Genomic DNA, 20,085 nt, shown 5'->3' on the forward strand with positions numbered 1-20,085 from the left:
ACAATGTTCTATAGGACTTCTAACAAGTATTGACTTTGCAAGATACATGTCTTAACTTATAAGACCTTTTTTTATATGTGAGCCACATAGTTAGCTTATTCCACAAGCTATCAACATAGGTGATATATGGTTGACTTTTTGACCAAGTTTTCAACCTATAAATCAACTACAAACATGTGTAAAGTCAAAATCGTATATATGAAGCTTTTAAGAAGTTTTTTTAGAAGATATTATGAAATTAATTTAGATTTATTTATTTTTATATAATCATATAGTTAATTATTGGAATAAATATAAATGTCCATAATAACTTATTGTCATGGACATAATCATGTAAGCTAGTAATTACATATTCAAATAGGTAGAAGTAAGTAAAAGTAAGTAAAAATAAGTTAATTCTAAAGTATTTAATATGGAAGCTTTCTAGAAGCTTCATAGACGCTGCTTTGACTTCATAGGTGTCTTTAATTGACTTTTTGGATTAGAAACGTGGTCAACAAGTTGGCCATGTGCCACACATGTTATTAGCTTGAAGATCAAGCTAACTATGTGGTCCACACGTAGAAGAACTTGCCTTGTAAGTCAAGGCATGTGTCCTACAAAGTCAACACATATTGGAGGTCCTATAGAATGTCGCCATGTAATCCCTAGTTAGATAGTATATATAGAGATAAGAGTGAAGTCTTCTTCACTCTTGTCAACTCCTTTCTTGCTTCTAGTCTAGTTTCAAGGGTCTCTAGTTTTCTTATCTTTTGGCAATAGCCATTCCAGTTTCTCTTTCAATATATATACTTGTTTATATATATTTTGTTACCTCTCTTTGAGTGAAGGCTCACTTGACTGAATTATTTTTTCATCGAGTTCTTGTCCTTAACACTTATAATGCCTCAATTTTTAAGGTGAATATTTTCATATTACTAAAGAAGATAGATTTATTGGATATTAATGTTGAAGATCTAATTATTTCAAAGTGCATTAGAAAGGTGAATATTTGTAGGTAGAACAAGCTACTTTCACCTAGTTTAAACTGATAAAAGATCATAATATTGCTTTGTCTAGTGATCTTAAAGTTATTCCTATAAAGAAATCTTATGGCATAATATTCAAACGTGAGTGTAAAAATGAGCTTCAATTTTTATATGGATGAGTGGAAAACTTTTAGAAGGGATTTTATATCAATGGATATACTTGTCATGAAAATGATGTATGTGCTAATAGTTTTCTTAAGGTTTATAAGAAGATAGAAGATATTATACTTCTTATGTATTAATATGTTTTTTTGGCATATTCAATATGAATGAAACATATTTTTTTTATAGGATTAAACCAAATAATATTGAACTTCTTCTTCTTTGTATTAATAAATATATGAAGTCTTGAGCATTTTTATGTAGACACATTTTCAATTAAGATAACTTTAAGATTAACTAGTTTGTAAATAAAAAAATTTCGATAACTACAAGTGTATTTGAAGAATTTATGCTTGATTTTGAAAGAAGGATGGTTTTTATATATAAAATATATAAAAATTATCAATTACTAGTAATATATATATATATATATATATATATTACTAGTAATTGATAATTTTTAAGTCACCAAATACCTAATATAAGTGCATAATTGAAGGTGACTTGAATTCTTACTTCCAAATATAATAAATAGATTCCAACCTATAGATGGAAGTGTTATTCAATTATTTAAAGATTAACACTACAAGCGGCTAATTTAACACCAAATAGATATTTTTATAGAAAATTAGAAAATATATATATTGATGTGTATCATTTTTTAGTAAAATTGGACCCACTATAAATGCATATAAATTTATCAATTATAAATTAAAATTTCATCTAAATCTTTCTTACATATCTACTCAGGAAGAAATTATAGATATGCTTAATAAAGGAGATGATGCATTTGACAATGAATTGATTGAAGAAGTTGATAATGTACAAATTGGTAATATGATGGTAGAAAGAGTAAGATTCAAGGATATTGAAAGTGCATTAGTGACCTTGAAATAATTTTTGAAATGAAGTCCTATTGATATTATATCTCTCATCAAAAGCATTCAAATATTATAAAAAGAAATAAGATCTTAGCATAAACAAGAATCTTGTCAAATTACTTTAGATTTGTTCTTCTATTACGCTTAGATGTATGATGACATCCATATCTGTGTGTTTTCATCTTTTATTTACATAAGTGTTAATATTCTTAATTCTAAATTTGCATAAATGTTATTCATGTAAGTTTTAAAAATTGTCTATGCTAATCCCAAAAAGTGTTAAAGTGTTGACACCTCATAAGTGTTACAAGTTTTGTTGCTCTAAAGTATTAACACGTATCAAGGGTGGACTGCATGTGGTTTCAAGGAGATTGCATTTTCATCACTCTGATTGTAGATGTTGACACCTTGATTATTTTTTTATTTTTTTATCAAACTTTTTTCGTCTTTTTTTAGTCTTTGAAAACCTTCTGTTTGAAGGAGAATATATATATATATATATATATAAATTTTTTAAAAATAAAATAGAAAAAATACACAACATATGTCATGCAAGATTTGAATTTACAAAATAGAATACTATATCCGGTGAAAAACTACTCTTGTATATTTTTGTTTTGGTGACATTATAAAATTTTCAAGATGTACTTTCAGTACTTTTTTTCTTAATATATCTTTAATATATTTGAAATATATAGATTTGATTATATTTATTTTTAATTCGAATTTAATATCATTTGTATTATAAGTACACAAACATTTATTTCAATTAAATGATCTATCTATCTATCTATCTATATATATATATATATATATATATACATACATACATACATATCAAACCAAATTTATATCAATGTACAAAAGTTGCAAAGTTTTAGTTGGAAATTTCTGAAAATTAAAATCAGATTGAAACTTCATACATATCAAGTAAAATTAAAAGTTACAATATTTTAATATTTTAAAAATCTAAAAATATATCAATAAGATGGCTCTATGTTAATAGTTTTAATGCTTTTTTTTTTTTTTTTTTTTTTTTTTTTTTATCTTATATGGATCTAAGTTATCTTTTATTGATTGTAGTATCTAGAATTATGTTTGAGAAGGATTAAGAGGCTTAATAGATTATGTATATTATCTATTAATATTTTGTATTATATATATATTGAAAATCATCTTTAGATCCAAATATTCTAGTAGAAATTAGCTTGTATTGCATTATTTAAATTATTTTTGTATCAATTAAAATTATTTTATATATTTTTTGAAATATTATTAATTATTAATATTTTAAATCTTGGAAATTTTATGTTTTTAATGAAGACTATCTATCAATTTATCTCTAAAATTTAGTCCTCATTTTTTGTCTAGATTCTTCTTGTTGCTCCAACTAATCTTCTTCTTGTGTGATTTTTTTTTAGTTTGATCTTGATATACTTAAGTAAATTCTCATGCAAATTCCTTCTAATTATTATTTCTATTTTTTAAAATTCTTTTAAAAAATTATTTGATCATTATAATGATGTTTATTATATCTTATAATGATGTCTATATATATATATATATATATATATATATTGATTGGTTCTTCTGAATTATCTCTTCTTCAGAAAACTTTAAAAAAAAAAAAAAAAAAAAAAAAAAAATTGTGATATAGATTATAAAAATAACCATGTATTATTTTTTTTTGATTATATATATATATATATATATAATTATATGTATATATATAATTATATAGATATATATAATCAATACATAATAAGATGTCTTGTAGAAAAGTAATGCATTAGAACAAGATGTCTTTGCAAGCCTTTCTAAGAATCCTAATATGTAATAAAATTTATTGTAGTGCAATTAGAAGAATATTGTGCAACAAATTAATCTTATAGTAGACTTTCTCTATAAAACAGTTACAAATATCTAAAATTATACCACGTAATATTTTTAATATTTTTAATTATTTAAGTTTTTTCAATATTAAATAAAAGTATTTCTTAAAAATCATCAATTTTTAGTCTAAGCTCTTGCGTATATTCATTGTATCATGGTTTTTAAAAAAAAAAAATCAATCTTATTTTTTATTATATTTTCTAAAAAACACCATTTATTTTTTTAATAAATTTTAATTTTATCTTTGCATTTAAAAATATAAATATGAACATCTATATATATATATATAGATGTACATGCATAATCTTCTCTTTAATAAGTGTTCTTACAATAACTAATAATCTCTAATAATTAATTAAAATTTTAGAACTTAACTTTATTTTATGGTGCATAATTAATATTTTTTTTTGTTTCTGATAACTAATTGATTTTTATTGAATTATATTAAATAAATAAGGTAATTAATAAAGGTGATGTAGTTGGCAAAGCCACATGAACATATATAATTGGACAAGGCAAGGCAATGTGGCTAGCATGGCAACATGGCTGTCAGAGAAAGCAAGCAAAGGATGATTTATAGCAATGACAAGAATGATTTCTATCTTGTCTCCAATGTGCTACCTCTAATGACCAATAACCTTTAAAAATTAATATTTTTTTTTTTGTAACATTGAAGGCAAGATAGAAATTAAAACTACATGCATATATATGTATATATATAAATTTTTTTTTTGTCACTTATTAGCATAGAAGATTAATTTGGCACTTTATTTCTTTATTGTCTTTTTGGCTTTACAAAGTGGCAAGAATTTATAGAAAAAATATCTAAATTTAAATTTATTTTTATTATAGTAAAATTGAGCTTTACTACCTTTTTTAAAAAAATATTTTAGGAAAAAATATCAAATTTATTTTAAATTGTTTATATATTATAGTAATCCTAGTTTTTATTTATTTATGTAAGGCAATATATATATATATATATATATATATATATATATTATAACTTATTTGATAACCTATTTGTTTTTTAAAATGCTATTCAATTATTGCTTTTTGAAATGCAATCAATAGTTGGTAGCCTATAATTATTAATAATTTATTGTTGTGTTGTGCTTACTCATGTTGAAATTTTGTATAATTTTCATTAAACAATTTAATGAACAAAAAACTACAAAGTACATTTCCATGAACCCTTCCCTTAACATCTCTATCAATGGATCAACACCTCTAATGGTGTGTTGATAGTTATTTAAGTGTGCAAAGATCACTGTGGAGCCATTTCTGTTCATTGTGCCTGTGATTGCTGGAATGTTCCTTGTTCATGTGTTCAGCTCAATAGTTTTCACTTAGTGTTTATTGGGTGGTGAATATATTCTTGTCTTTGTAACACATGACAACATGGTTGGTCATTGTGCTCAGTGAACTGGCTGTTTCCCACCTTACAACTTTTGTTAGCTCAGAGATCATTTTACACTGATCTGTAGTTAGGTCGTGAGGAATCAATTCAGTGAAGCTGAATAAAAGTGTGCAAGTAGAAAGGTGTTCCAAGTCCTCTGGTGGAGTTCATTGCTTGCTCAATTCTTAACTGCATATTTTTGATAAATGCTCATGTAAGGTATGAAATGGAGAATCTCTGTGTGGCTTTCCTGTCAGTTGGAACATTCCTTTGTTTGTGACTCTTTGGGTTTGATCTCCCCACAACCACCACTCTAATTCTAAGACTATAGCTGAAGGCAAAACAAAAAAGAGCTGGCAGGGCTATATCACCACTAAGTGGGTGGTCCCTGTGTATTTGTTTCTCTTTCTATTAATCTTGAACATTATTGCATGTATCGGACATTACATGATAACAAAGAAATAACAAAAAGCTCTTGCTTGTTAGCAAATATGTGTTTTGCAGGCATTTGTGCAGAGATATGCATATGCTAGTACAAATTCATCAACCATACTGAATTGATTTGTATTTAAGTTTCAAATTTGCACATTGACTTTATTTATTTATTTTAAGAGAATTGTTAAGGCTACATCCCTAATTGATAATGCTACCCCCACATGATCTCCGTGTAGACATCTAGCTGATAGCATGCCACTTTCTTTTGCCCATTAAAGAGTGGTGATTGAGAGAGAGAGACAATGAATCTTTCATGAAAAAAATGGTTGCTAGCTTCTTTTTATTAAAAAAAAAAAAAAAAAAAACCCATAATAATTGCCCCAAAAACTATTAAATTCATAATTTTGTTTTTTTTTGTTTGTTTGTTTTGTTTTTGTACTTTGGTTGTCAAAACCACAAAAAACTTGTTTTCAATTTATTCTATTTCTGGGTCAATATTGGGTTGCCAAATGAGCACAAAGCACGCTTTTTAGTCAATTTAAATTCTTTGGAGGTCACATAGGGTGTAGCGATTTCAATTGAAAATGGAATGTTAACAATTCTCCTTTTTTTTTAACTTTAAAAACTAGGTGCTCATGAACAGCACATTCCCACAAACTTAGGATCTCTTGTATCACATCCATCCCCATAAAATGGGCGCGCCGTTGTGCTTGGGGGGTGGTGAGGTCCACAACTGTTGTTCCTGAAACAGGCCCCACCAGTCCACAATATCTTTAAACCTGGAGGCCAGGGTGTTTGTCACTTGGTAACTTCATTTATAGGGCTCTTTTTATTCGAGACTATTAGTGGCTAAACAAAAGTTTCTATTTATAGTATGGTATGTGACTCCACAAAGCCAAAATCTGGTGTGCCTGAACCTCTTCATCTGGCGGGCCCAGTACCAAATTAGCAGTGAGCAGTGAATGGGTAGGGCAATTGGCCACGCCAGTTTTGGAGGGTTAGACCTCCCAGTGATTTCGGTTGAGGTCTTCACTGTGAGGATGTCCTAAGCTTAACACAAGCTTTCCTATGTCATGGGCTGGAAAAAGCTTTGCCCAGTGATTGCATCAGCTACAGGTTACTATGTTGGCTGCATTAGAAGTTGACTTGCAACATCCCGCAGAATCCAATATTTCATGTAAGACTCATGTTCACGTCAAAACATGAGAGTTCATACAGTGGTTGTTAGATTGCAGAAAGTTGGTGACAAGTGGGTAGGAACGCTTCACTTTCTGATGACATAGTTTACTGTTGACAACAAGGCAAAAGAGTATCTCAATAACCAAAACGAAATTGCGTACAGTTGAACACCACGACATGGAATTTTTTAGGGCATCTTCAGACGCTACACTTCTGGCAGATCCACTTTGTTCCGACATGTTCCAAGCTCAAGAGGATGAAGAGCCACAGAAACTGAATAATGATACATCATCAATAATTGACATCTGTTCAAAGGTTCAGATCGATCGATCTGTCTTCTCGTAGAGATAAACCTATTGGAGAGCCACACAAACTTCTTCCAGGCCACTCAAATATGTACCTTCCACACATCAATTTGTAACTGATGGAAGTTTCTGACAATTTCGAAAAAACTCAGATGCATCTAACCTTCCTAGCACTCTTTTTGCTACACTAATTCACTTTCCAGCCGGAGTGACTACTCTGAAATGGTACACTGCAATGAAAAAGAGGTAACCAACACCAGACCGTATCCTTAGACCCGAGACGCACAACTAAATCACCACAGAGAGCAGTACAGACAACTAGGTTATAACTAAGGCTGGTAGACCAGTCTTTCATGCCTGTGAGAAAAAAGAGGGAACTGTTATCGGGTGAAACAGGGTAGTCAATAGAGATCTCTTGAACACAGTGGTCCTCATTCTATTGGTAAAAGTTAGGGGAACGTGGGTAGAAAGCGCTGCCGTTGTTGTAAGGAGAATACTCCATGGGAGGCTTCTTTAAGGGCGAAGGCGAACTCATGGGCTTTCTGATTGGGGGCTTCTTGCTGCTATGGCTCAAACCCAACCGTCCAAATAGCCACGATACAGAGGTTATGAGAATCACTAAGATGGCGCTCAGCAGACTGAAGTTGAAGAAAACTGTTGTGGAAAAACGAGCCAAGTCGTGTTCAACCCACGATTCAATAACCTTGTTCCGTGTCGCAGGGCTGAGGACTACACCAACATCATTGCCCCCCTTGCGAGGCGCAGCCTGTGCCCTGTCCAGATGTTTCTGTGCAGCAGAGAACGCAGCATACTTGAACCCAAAAGTATAACGAGGTCCTGGCCACAGGCACTTTCGAGACCACCATGTCCGGGTCTTCCATATGTTTTTGGAGTTCAACTCACACTCCTGCAAAGATATGCAAAAGATAAAAAGAAATCAGACAAAATTCCAATACGGTAATAAAATGATCAAAGGGACGACTGGGTTTGAAGCGCATTACGTGCACAGATCGAATCAAGTCAAAAACGGGAGAGAGAAATAACCTGCATCCGGAGTTCCCTGTAAGCTTCCTGAAGAGGATCATAACAGAATGCCGCCATCAATGCAGTGTTCTTCTTGAGAAAGCGAGCGTGGGTTTCCTGAATTTGAGAGATCAAATCTTTTCTTTGATCATCTACTCCACTTACGCTTACGTAATCTTTTACAGTAGTAGCGAACTCCTCCAGAGTTATTTTTGATAACTGATCTGCCTGCAAGTTAACAAGTAACCAATCAACATTCAAATGTCGAGGAGAAAGATAAAAATTGAACTAAAAGCTTACAAAAGAACTTCGATATACAGGAACAAAACTAAAGAAAACACAACTCTGCTCCAATTGTTTCCTGAAATTTCGCGTGTTTGACGACATCAGCTGACATCTTTGCTTCGATGCTACTACATAAAAAACATCATATATCGAATGCGCTTACCTTTGCGGAAAGGACTTCATCGTTGTCCGGAAAGGGGGTGATATTGGCCACTGCTTCCTTGAACTGCATAGACAAATTTGCCGCTCGCATCGCAACGTAGGCTAAGATCACTCTTTCGTTTTCCTCCTGCACTCACAAAATGGTTAAGCAAACACTTTTTAAACAGTCGTTCGAGTGTAAGTAAACAAAGTCAAACTATCGTGCTTGCATTAGGGCATACTTTTGAAAGCTAAAGTAGCAACATACCCGGAGCTTATCGTACTGCTTCTTGGAATATTGCAAACTTGTATACAAGTAAAAGTCGTAACGATTATCTCCTGGACCAACCCATGGGAGCCCTGCAGCCTTCACAAAATTTTCAAAAGCCTCTTGTCCAGCCTTGATGGCGGCCTTGTGAATATCCAGAAGTCTTTTAGGAGGAATAGGTGCTTCTTCTTTTCTCTTGTAGTCCTTTTGGTGACCATCTTCCTGGACTCCATCACTTCCCAAAATACCTGTTTGAATGGTACTTCCGTATGCTTCTTGATAAGCTACTTTAGCGTTGTTCAATAGATTGGTTATCTTTTCCGAGTTAATCAACGAGACCTTGTCGCACTTTGTCTGTATGGCGGATATGAACTGTGAACGAGCTTCGTTATACAAGTTGCTCCCACGATGAGGACCTACTAGAGACTCATATCTGCAACAACAAAAAACCTATGTTATTATAGTGAATAAAAATAACTTGATATGTAATCCCAAGCTTGCCAATTCAGAGCAGAGTCATTTCGTAACAAAAATAGTGAACACTTTGAAAGCACGGAAGTGCGGACTAAGCTATCACAAATGTGGCTGCATACTCACCCTTGGAGTACCCTATTCTGACATTGCTTGCATAGGCGCTCTATGTCAGCATCACGCATTGGCAGATGCAGCTCTTCCACTTCTCTTTCAGCAGACAATCGTAGGTCGTCACCTAGCTCCACTAACACTTGCTTCACACGACGCTCATTTTCCTCCCTGATAATGTTGTCCATCAATAAACATTTTTGGAAGTATTTCAATCATCACATAAGCCTTCAATCGATACGTCATCATGTTATAAGTCGACTGCCTCTTGCGAAAGGTCCAGAGAGCAAAAAACAAAGACATACACAGAGTTGCAAATCAAACCTGTATTTCGGTTTCATTCGACCAATTTTTGCCCCAAGTTGGGCAATGCAGGTTGGACCTATTCGCCCTGTAGGAACTCCGACGCAACGCTGTTTACAATACTCAACGGCCTTAGTCTCTGCCAAAAGAAATTAAATTTTAGCCCAAAATCTCTTGAGGTACAATGATGAAGTAGAAGATTGAAGCTGCTGCTACGGGCAGATTGGGAAGCGTTTTCTCCATAAAACTCGACTTCTAAACAAGGAGTCACACAAACCACATCCCGCATCCCCCAATGTAAATAATTACAATGACTTCCCAAATCCTTAGAAAAATACACTACTTACAAAATATTGGTGACATGGTCTCTGGGCCAGTATTTTGTTTGTGTTCTCCTATTTTATGACCTTTGTTAGAAACCTATAATACAAATGATCATAATAGGTTCCGAGTGTAAAACCATCAACACATACATGGATTAATGCCAGTTTCGACATTACCTGCAGCAGACATGATGCCTTCAAGTTCTTTGGCTGTAAAAGCTGTTGAGACCAGCAAATTCAAGGAGTCGTTTCGCTCAAGCTTTGATAGAATAGCCTCTCCTGCTTTACCTCTCGCACCAGGTGGCAACGTGGGATTCTGCATGGCCATTTGAAAATACTGGGCTCCACCAGAGAAAGCACCATCAATAACGACCTCTGTCAATACATCTCGTAATTTCCGTTCAGCATTCAAGGGAAAGTCCTCATTGACGTAGTGAACAAGAAGGGGTAAGATTCCGGCAAGAGTTTTCCCATTGAACCCGCCTTTGGCTATCAGGCTTCCGAAAACTGCTCTTTGTAGACGTGCAGCATCGGCCAAATAATTAGGGTGCAAACGTGAATAGAGTTCTGTGTGAGCTGCTAAACCTTCACCTCCAACCTAAAAAGTCATGGTACAAAAAATTTTGGAGTTATATTTTTAAAAAGCCGATGTAAACATTTAGATAACCAACGTATACATTCAAATCAATCAACAACAACGCGTGAAAATATCGAACTTCAATCACAACAAAGACTTAATCAGTTAACACTTCGAACAAATATCCGATAAGAGCTGTTGAAAAATCGTCAGACTGTCATGAAGCCGAAGATCCCTACCTCTTCTCGGAGTTTGTTCAGGTCCGTTGGAGATCGCATAGTATAACAAGAGATTCCCTTAGTGAAGAGGGTGTCTATTGTTCGATCACCACTATGAGCATGAGCCTCCAAATACCTCTTCAGATGATCCATAGGACTATGTGCATCGGAAACTTCCATGTCAAATCCTTGAACAACCCAAGTGAGTGGGGGGAAGTCAAGGGTCTTCAGAAGGAGAAAAGGATCCATGTTGGTTGGCGAAGAAAATTGCTGCTGATCTGTCCACGAATCAGATGCTAATTAGAGATTTTCACACGAATATACGCAAAGCATACAATCGAACAAACGCACGAGTCCAAAATTAAAGCAACACGCTTGGAGAGGGAAAATGAATAATTCAGACATACGAGAATAGAACGCTAATTCAGCGCCCCCTACCAACAGGCAGTGACTAATTGGGTAAGTAAAGTGGAAACGTTAACGAACCAGACTTGGCCTCAGCAGAATGTAACCAATTTTGAAGATTGAACACCTGCGCTTGCTTTGCTAAATCAGCTAAAGCACTCACGGATTGTGCATCACCTGCAACCAAAATAGAAAAAAAGTTTAAAAAAATAGGTACTACGCTGGCGTTGGTTCAAAAACTGCTACGGGCATGTTTCATAGTTTAAGTTCAAGATTGTATTCATCAAAGAAAATTTTCTTCTTAAATTCAACGAAGTGAGAATGTACATGTGACAACAAATGAGCTACTTTCAGCTGGTAGTTAGAGGTGTGGATTAATGCGGTACGTGACAATTTATTTTGGAATTATTATATCCGAGAATACCAGCCTTATGCTTGTAAAAAGCATTTTAAATGTGTGCGACCAAAATATATAAGACATACTGATCATGATAACTGAGAAAAGAAAGCTGACATAACAAGACGTTATTCTTCCATGCTTGTGACTGCATTCAACTGTGAAGAATTCATTACTAGACTGGAAATTTCTCCTTAAAAGCCCTATCATGAGTGTTCTGTTGCTAGGTAAGGGTTTAAGCCTTAAACCCATAGGCACTTCATTTACTCACCAATGGTTCGAAGTGTGTTGTAGATGAGATGTGAGCTCATGAGAGTCGCTATGGCAAAGATGCGGGCATCGTATGACCGAGTAGCACCCTCCCCATAAAAGCCTTCGGTATCCACCAACACAACTCGTGAACCATCTTTACCAACCAATTTCTCCTTCGGCACCACTCGTATCCATATTCCCCGTGTCTCGGGGTCGGGTACAGCACCAACAGAGAATCCCTGAGTGGAGTTGACCAGCACATTGAGGAGGAACGACTTTCCGCTGTTATTCATGCAAACCATATCAAACAACGTAGATTAGTGTGGAGAAACGTGAATGTAAAAGACGCGTATTAGCCAGGGAAAATTGCGGATGTTCATCGGATCAGATGAATAACATGATAACTGACATGCACAATTTTACGGATGACGATAACATTTTGAAGTAGGAACAATACCCGTGGTAAGGGCCAACGACGGAGACGAAGGATAACGGCTCTTCTATTGCAGCCAGTTTTTCAAGGACCATCTGATTAAGCTCAAGCTGATCATGATTGGTTCCTGGCTTCAGCAGTTGCATCGTCCGACCGTCGTCCACAGGAAACTCCACCCTCGGCTCTTTACTAACGTAATCGAATTCTGACCCCACTGCAACCTCGCTTGGAGACAGAGGATCCGGTGAAGAGTAGACATCGTGACGATTGAACGAGGCGGTGATCAGAAGCACCAAAATTAACAGTGCGTTCTTCATGGCGACCATCTTCTAATCATGTGAGACCACTAAACGAGACTCCGAAAACTTTCAAACAAAATCAACGTAAGCCGTAGCGCTTAAAAATCTACCCAAAGCATGAATCGTGAATTGATACAAAACAAATCAATTCATCTTAATAAATCATCGGCTGGCACGAGCTGCCACCGAAGGCCGCGAGTCTTAAAAAAAATTGCAGGAAGTTGGATCGAATAAGTATAAACGATGCACTCAACAAACTGACACTATCCCTAAAACCACAAACACGCTCTCACACATCATTGCAACCACAGAAACCTCAACAAACACAAATAACAAAACCCACCCTTACAGAAAATAAAAACACCGCACCTTGAAGAAAAAAGATAAGAAGAAGAAGAAAAAAAAAAACGGCGATCTCCAAACCAAAAAAAAGTTTAAAGCGAGGAACTAAGCCCCGGTGCTAAAGTAGATGGAGAAACCGAGGCAGGAAATGGTAAAGTTTTCAAAAACCGCAAACCACGAACTATCGACACACCACCTACCGGCTTATTCCCACTCGAACACACAAACACAAACAGTGAGGCACTCGTTTCTCACTTGCCATCACCAAAACCCACAGAAAATAAAAATTCAAAAATTCAAATTACGCATCTCGCTGAAGCAGTGATGGAAACAAGAGAAGGAAACCCTACACAGCGTGCGATGCAAGAAAGAAAACACACTACAAAAGTGGCGAGGGGAGGGAGGAGAAGGAGAAGGGTACGGCGGTGGCGGAGATTTGGGTGAGCAAGCGCAGCTTTGAAACGGGCGTGGCAACGACGCTACAAACAACGGCCATAGCCAGCCAGCCACTGAGAGCCCCAGAGCCCCAGAGACTGCTAAAGCACCACAGAGACGACACACCGTTGACGAATGATTTCCATCCCTCGAGGCTCTGTTCATCCATATTCCAATCCAATATTCGAGTATTTAGGATGAAACATGTCTCTAATGATGAATGTTGGATGTCGGGACCCATCGAATCGAGGTGGACTGTGATCACAGATTTAAAGACCTTGTTTAAGTCCCAGAAATAAATAATATGCAAATATTTACATAAAAATATATCTAAAAATTGTATTAATGACATGTTTGATACAAATAAAATTTTAAAGAATAAAACATTTTATTTTTAAAAATTAATGATGAGATAAATAATGTTTTTATAAAAAATTTAAATTTTATGAATTTTATTTCTAATATATAATATTTTTCTAAACTTTAATTTTTTAACTAAAATAATTTAATCTATAAATAATTAATAATAATAATAATTAATATTTAAAAATATCTATAAAATTCAATAATTTTATTCTAAAATATTGAAGATATTTTACTACTTTTGAAGAGCTTTTTAGATATATTTAGAAGACTATCATAAATCAAATATTATATGTATAGCTAATTTAATTAAGTAATAATATTTGAGAAGAAAATAAATAAATAAATAATTTAAATTATTATTATTATTATTATTTTATTAATATATAATTAAATAAATAATTTTATATACATTGGTATATTAATAATAATATAATCATTTATTTATTTTTATATTTTAAAACAATATTATTTTATATCACATACAATATCATATATATATATATATATATATATATATGCTTTATTAAAGTTTCTAAATATAAAAAAATTATAAAGTTTCTATAATTAATAAATTGTAATAGCAAGACTTATCAAATTTAGTTATAAACTTCATCTATTTTCTTCTCTCAATTGCATAATTTTGTAGCAAAGGCTTTAAACTTCATTATTGATTTCTTTCATAGGCATTGGAATTCTATCTCTATGGCATTTAGAAATATGACAAATTTCCATCCTAAGAGTATTAACAAGTTTATGAAGATTTGCAATGGTTGCAAATCTACAAGTTAAATTAGAAGAAGGTAATTTGTAACCTCTAATATCAAAAGAAAATTGCTACAAACAGGGGTAATCTACTTTCTTTAAGAAAAAAATCACTATTAAGGAATTAAAATGTTAGATTGAAGATGGATAGTCTACAACCTTCAAAATACAACAACAGAAGTGAGATAGTCCATTCACTTCTAAAAACAAGACAAAGATAATAAATTAGTAGTCTTGTTAAACTATAAAAGATATGAAACTCAATAAACTAAAAGATTAATATGCTTTTGTATTACTTAAAAAGATAGGAGAATCATTCAAAGATAGTATAATATTAAGCTAGAATGACTATTGCCAAAGACAAGAAGATTGGAAATTTTTGAAATAAAATTAAGAATTAGTAAGGAATTGACAATAGTGAAGAAGGCTTCATTCTTGCCTCCATATATATTATCTAATTAAAAGCTATGTGACAATGTTCTATGAAACCTCCAATACTTGTCTAATTTTCAAGACATGTGTCTTAACTTGCAAGACAAGTTTCTTATATGTGCATCTTATCGTTAGCTCGTACTAGAAGCTATTAATACATTGTTGTATGGCATAATTTGTAATTTAAGAATACTTTGGGTACCTAGCTATAGAGAGTTTAGCTTTGGCTTATATATGATGTCTTATCTCCCAAAAATCCCTTTATCTTGCACAAAAGCTCAAATTATAATAAAACCCTTCAAAACTTTTTCTTTTCACAAAAGATGTTTTTAGCCTAAACTTTGGAAATTTATATTTCTTGATCCAATTGTTCAATTTTTCTCAAATTTCTATTTGATATAGATTCTATCTTTAAGCTTTACTACAAAAAAATGATCAGTAAATCTATTACCGATCTTTTGTCATCTTTGAAATCCTAGCAAGTACTCTAAATCCTAATCTACAAGCACTCAAAAACTATTTTTCTTATATCTCAAAAATCCAAAATCCAAATGCCACAAAATTTGTATATAAAGTTTACTAACATGATTACACACATTCTTGGAAATTTTGAGCCAAAATCTCATCAAATTCCTCAAGATATAGCTCAAAACACAACCACTAGTGAATTGGGTCACTTACTACCCTTAGATTTGCAAGTGTTGATTTCAACCTCCAGTATTTCCTTCATTTCAATTTAGAATCCATCAAAAAATATACCAAAACTATAGCCAAAAAAGTGCTCTCTCCAACCCCAGTTGCCGATCCTCTATTGCTTTATATATGCGTACGTTATACTCAAAAGAAAGACACTAGATACAAAATCAACACCTCAACTTTGAGTGCCTATATCTCCTTCATAAAAACTCCAATTGATTCAAAATTTGTACTAAAACCATAGTCAAAAATCTAAACTTATTGACCTTAGCCTCCAAAAGCTCAAATGGCTCAAAAATATAACCCTAATCCCTAATATGGCCTCTGGCAGCCTCCTTGAAGCCCATTGGTTATGATTTTTGACCAATAGGAATAGAGATTTATATCATCTATCTCCATTCATTCATATAGATGCTCTAACTACCTTTTTTTCTATCCCTCTCCATCTCTGTTTTTTACAAGATTTAGACAATATATGCCCTAAACAACATATAAAAGAAACAAAATAAGACTTTAAGAGACACCAATATCTAACAAAAGTGATTCTAAATATTTAAAACTTACTATTAATAATATCAACTTCAAAGTTACTATTAAAAGAAAATAAAGTTATATAAATTCTAATAGAAGCTCTTTTAAACAACCTCTTTTTGAGTTAGCAATCTATGCACATCTTATAATCAATAAACATCCACTAACATGGATTTCACCATGTTGTCTAGTATATTGTATATTAAATATATAAATCCATTATTTTTACATGGTAGCCGAATCATAATACGAAAATGTGTAATACATGACTAACTTATTGACTGTGTTTCTAATCTACCAATCACCTATGGACAAGTGTAAAAGCAAAACCACATCTATAAAGCTTCTAAATATTATTTTTATAATATATTATAAAATTAATCTACTTTTATCTATTCGTAATATCTAAATAATTTTTGGAGTAAATATATATGTTTGTGACAACTATAAAAGAAATAAGGTCTAAGAAAGATTTTCTTGTAATTCTTTGTAATTTTACTTAAGTAAGTAAATTATTAATTGCAATACATTCCTTGAATACATCTTTGAACATGGCTACATGAATCTTAATTTCTAATATAAACAAAAGTTTTTCATAATTTTTTCTTTATTGATTATGTACCTATTTTGTAGAGAATCTAAGTGTACTACTTAATATTATTCAAAGAAGCAACATAATCACAAAATAAAGAGCATGATTGCTAAAGAGGATGATGTATCAAAGAAAAAATTTCTCTAGTTACAATAGGGACCTTGTGGCTAGAATCTTATGCAAGACCTAGTAAAAATCCTATCCTCTCTTCAAATCCTTCACCTTATTTTATAATAGAAATTTGTTTAAAACTAAAAAATAACAAAGTCTTAGCAATATTAGATTCAGGAGTCTTAGCTTGTTTAATAGACAAAGACTTTAACAAAAAATAAAAAATTCCTTAGTTAAAAAATCAAATCTATGCACATAAAAATAATTGATGATTATTCATTGTCTTCTAGAGATGTCACCTATGAAATGGTTCCTTTAAATTTAATAATTAATAGTCGTAATAGCTTAGTAGTATTTAATGTGATTAAATCTTCTTCTAATTCAATTATTTTAAGATCATCATAGTTAAAAAATATAATCACCAAATAAATTAGATTTTTTATAATCTTCATTTTTTCCATAATCTAATCCAAATTTTTGCCACCAAATAGATTAAATTTTTTATAATCTTGATTTTTTCCATAATCCAATCCAAGTTTTTGCTAGCCAAGTAGAAATTTACAAGTTCAATACAACCAAATCCTTATTGGTAGGTGCAAGATTTTTCATGCATGTTGAAAAAAAAATATTAATTTTTGATATATACACCACATCTATTTTTGATAAAAAAAATGATTTCAAGTCGTATTCTAAATCCATATTTAGATTATTAAGACGTTTTTGAAACAAAAAATATAAATATTTTTTTCAAAACATCATTCCTATATTTATTCCATTAGTCTTCAAGATGGAGATTAATCACTATTTGAACCAATTTATAGCCTATTATAGAACAAATTGGTTGCATTCAAGGAATACATTAATAAGAACTTGGTTAAGAATTTCATTTGATATTCTAAAATCTTCAACAAAGAATTATATCATATTTGTAAAGAAAAAAGTTGGATCTTTGCAAATGTATGTAGAATATCAAGGACTAAACAAGATCACTATCAAGAATAGGTATTTTCTATCTTTGATTTTAAGACTTCTTGATTAAGTCAATCAAGGAAAATCTATACAAAAATAGATCTATAAGGAGCATATAACCTAATAAGCATTAAAGAAGGAGATGATTGAAAATTATATTTTGAACTGAGTATGGATATTTTGAATATAATATCTTGCCTTTTGGATTAATGAATGGACTAATTGCTTTTCAATTTTTAATGAGTGATATCTTTTGTGAGTTTCTTGATGACTTTATTATCTATTATATGGATAATAATTTAATCTATTCTAAGAACATAGAAGAGCATGAATTTTATATTTATGATATGTTTTAAAAACTAAAAAATATAAGATTATATACCAAAATAAAAAAGTGTGTATTCTATACTATTTAAATTAATTTTTTAGGATACATCATTTTAAATGATAGTCTTATTATAGATCCTAAAAAGATCTAAATTATTATAGATTAGAAGATCTGAAAAATAATTAGAGATGTATGATGTTTTTTAAAATTTTCTAATTATTAAAAAATCTTCATTAATTTTTTTTTTAGTTGTGGCTCTTTTTATACATTTGATACATAGAGACAAACTTGAGTGGAACAATGAAGCTAAAGCATCTTTCAAAGCTTTAGAGACAATATTTATTTGTGCACGAATTTTATATTCTATTGATATTTTTAAGGTATTTTTTTCAAAAACAAATACATCAAACTTTGCTATAAGTATCACTTTATTACAAATGACAATATATGATAAGCTCTACATAGTAGCTTTTCATTCCAAAAAAGTTTTAGTAGTTGAAATTAACTATAAGATCTACAATAAAGAACTTATTGTAATTATAGATTCATTTCATGAACAGCATCATTATTTAGAAAGTACTTTTAGTCTAATCATCATATATATGAATCACAAGAACCTTGAGTATTTCATGTCAATACATGTATTGTATTATCACCAAGCATGTTAGAGTATATCTTTATCAAGATTTGATTTTAAGATCATTTATTAAGTTAAAAAATAACAAGATTAGTTAAACGCCCTTTATAGACATTCTTATCTTGCACCAGATAATTAAAATGCATCTTATAATCAATAAAAAATAATTCTCTTGAAGCCAAAGCATTTCCATCTATGAACAATAAAATCAATATTAGGTATTGATTTAAGCTTTTTCAAGCAAGTTCAATTGAGTATATCATTTGATCTTTTTGTTTTTGATATTATGAATAATTCTTCTAAGTTTTGAGTTATTTCTAAATTTAAAATAAAAAATAATATATTCTAATTTTTAAAAATAATCATATAATAATCCAAAAAATTATTTCAATATTGACATATTTTTTAAAAAATAGTATATTATAGATGAATTATACTAAATAATGATATGTGGTTTATATAGCAAATAAAATAATCTTTTACAACTATTAAATGAACTTAAATCAAAAAAATCCATCAAATAATTATTAAGCTATGATCAATCCAATTTAAAAAAATATTAAAATATTTTTTTGAATACGGTATCTAATTATATATCAATACTTTGGAGGACCTTCTTTGGCCTTGATAATTCTTTCCAACCTCCTATGCATACTTTCTATTAACTTTGGCATAAAATTGTTTTAATATTATTTCATTCTGCACCTATTTTTTTTCATAATTTCCAAATTTTCTTTGATTTTATCTTCCGGGTATTGACCTGACATTCAAGGTGCTTCCAAAGATGTTCAAAGGAATTAAGATTAAGAAACTAAGCAAGCCAATCCATTACTTTAATCCCATGATGATTAAATTACTTCTATACTAGTTTTGAATTATTCTTGGGGTCATTATTTTGCTAAAAAATCACCTCTTCTTCAAAAATACTAGATTCTTTAATACTAGGGAGAAAGATTTTTTTAAAGAATTTCTACAAATTTCTTAGTATCTATTTTCTTCTCAATCTATGCCATCCTCCCAACCCCATTCCATTCCATTCCATACAATCTTATACCATAATATTTTCACCTCCATGCTTAATTATTTTTTATATTTTTTTATCAAGCAAGGATTGACTCTTTTGTTTCCATACCCACTTTTTGCCATCTGATCCAAA

General features: G+C 31.4%; 1 protein-coding gene across 1 annotated transcript; it reads right to left on the bottom strand.

Moving 5' to 3' along the window:
* Positions 1-7,186: 7,186 nt before the first annotated feature.
* LOC112275150 (uncharacterized) lies at positions 7,187-13,569 on the bottom strand. Its single transcript, XM_024505239.3, has 11 exons — positions 12,454-13,569; positions 12,016-12,278; positions 11,429-11,524; positions 10,964-11,220; positions 10,325-10,745; positions 9,846-9,963; positions 9,537-9,692; positions 8,940-9,372; positions 8,694-8,819; positions 8,267-8,473; positions 7,187-8,129 (listed from the first exon to the last, which is right to left on the bottom strand). Exons 1-11 carry the CDS (start codon positions 12,753-12,755, stop codon positions 7,659-7,661), a joined length of 2,850 nt encoding a protein of 949 aa, XP_024361007.1. The 5' UTR covers positions 12,756-13,569; the 3' UTR covers positions 7,187-7,658.
* Positions 13,570-20,085: the final 6,516 nt, after the last annotated feature.

The sequence above is a fragment of the Physcomitrium patens genome, chromosome 22 (genome assembly GCF_059467195.1).
Source record: "Physcomitrium patens ecotype Gransden chromosome 22, ASM5946719v1, whole genome shotgun sequence".
NCBI lineage: Eukaryota > Viridiplantae > Streptophyta > Bryopsida > Funariales > Funariaceae > Physcomitrium > Physcomitrium patens.

Excerpts from the sequence above, each read along its gene's own strand:
- LOC112275150 (XM_024505239.3), bottom strand. The coding sequence starts at position 12,755 with ATGGTCGCCATGAAGAACGCACTGTTAATTTTGGTGCTTCTGATCACC. Across the intron at positions 12,279-12,453 it reads GTCGTTGGCCCTTACCACGG|CGGAAAGTCGTTCCTCCTCA; the intron begins GTATTGTTCCTA and ends CATGAATAACAG. Across the intron at positions 9,693-9,845 it reads CGAATGAAACCGAAATACAG|GGAGGAAAATGAGCGTCGTG; the intron begins GTTTGATTTGCA and ends CAACATTATCAG.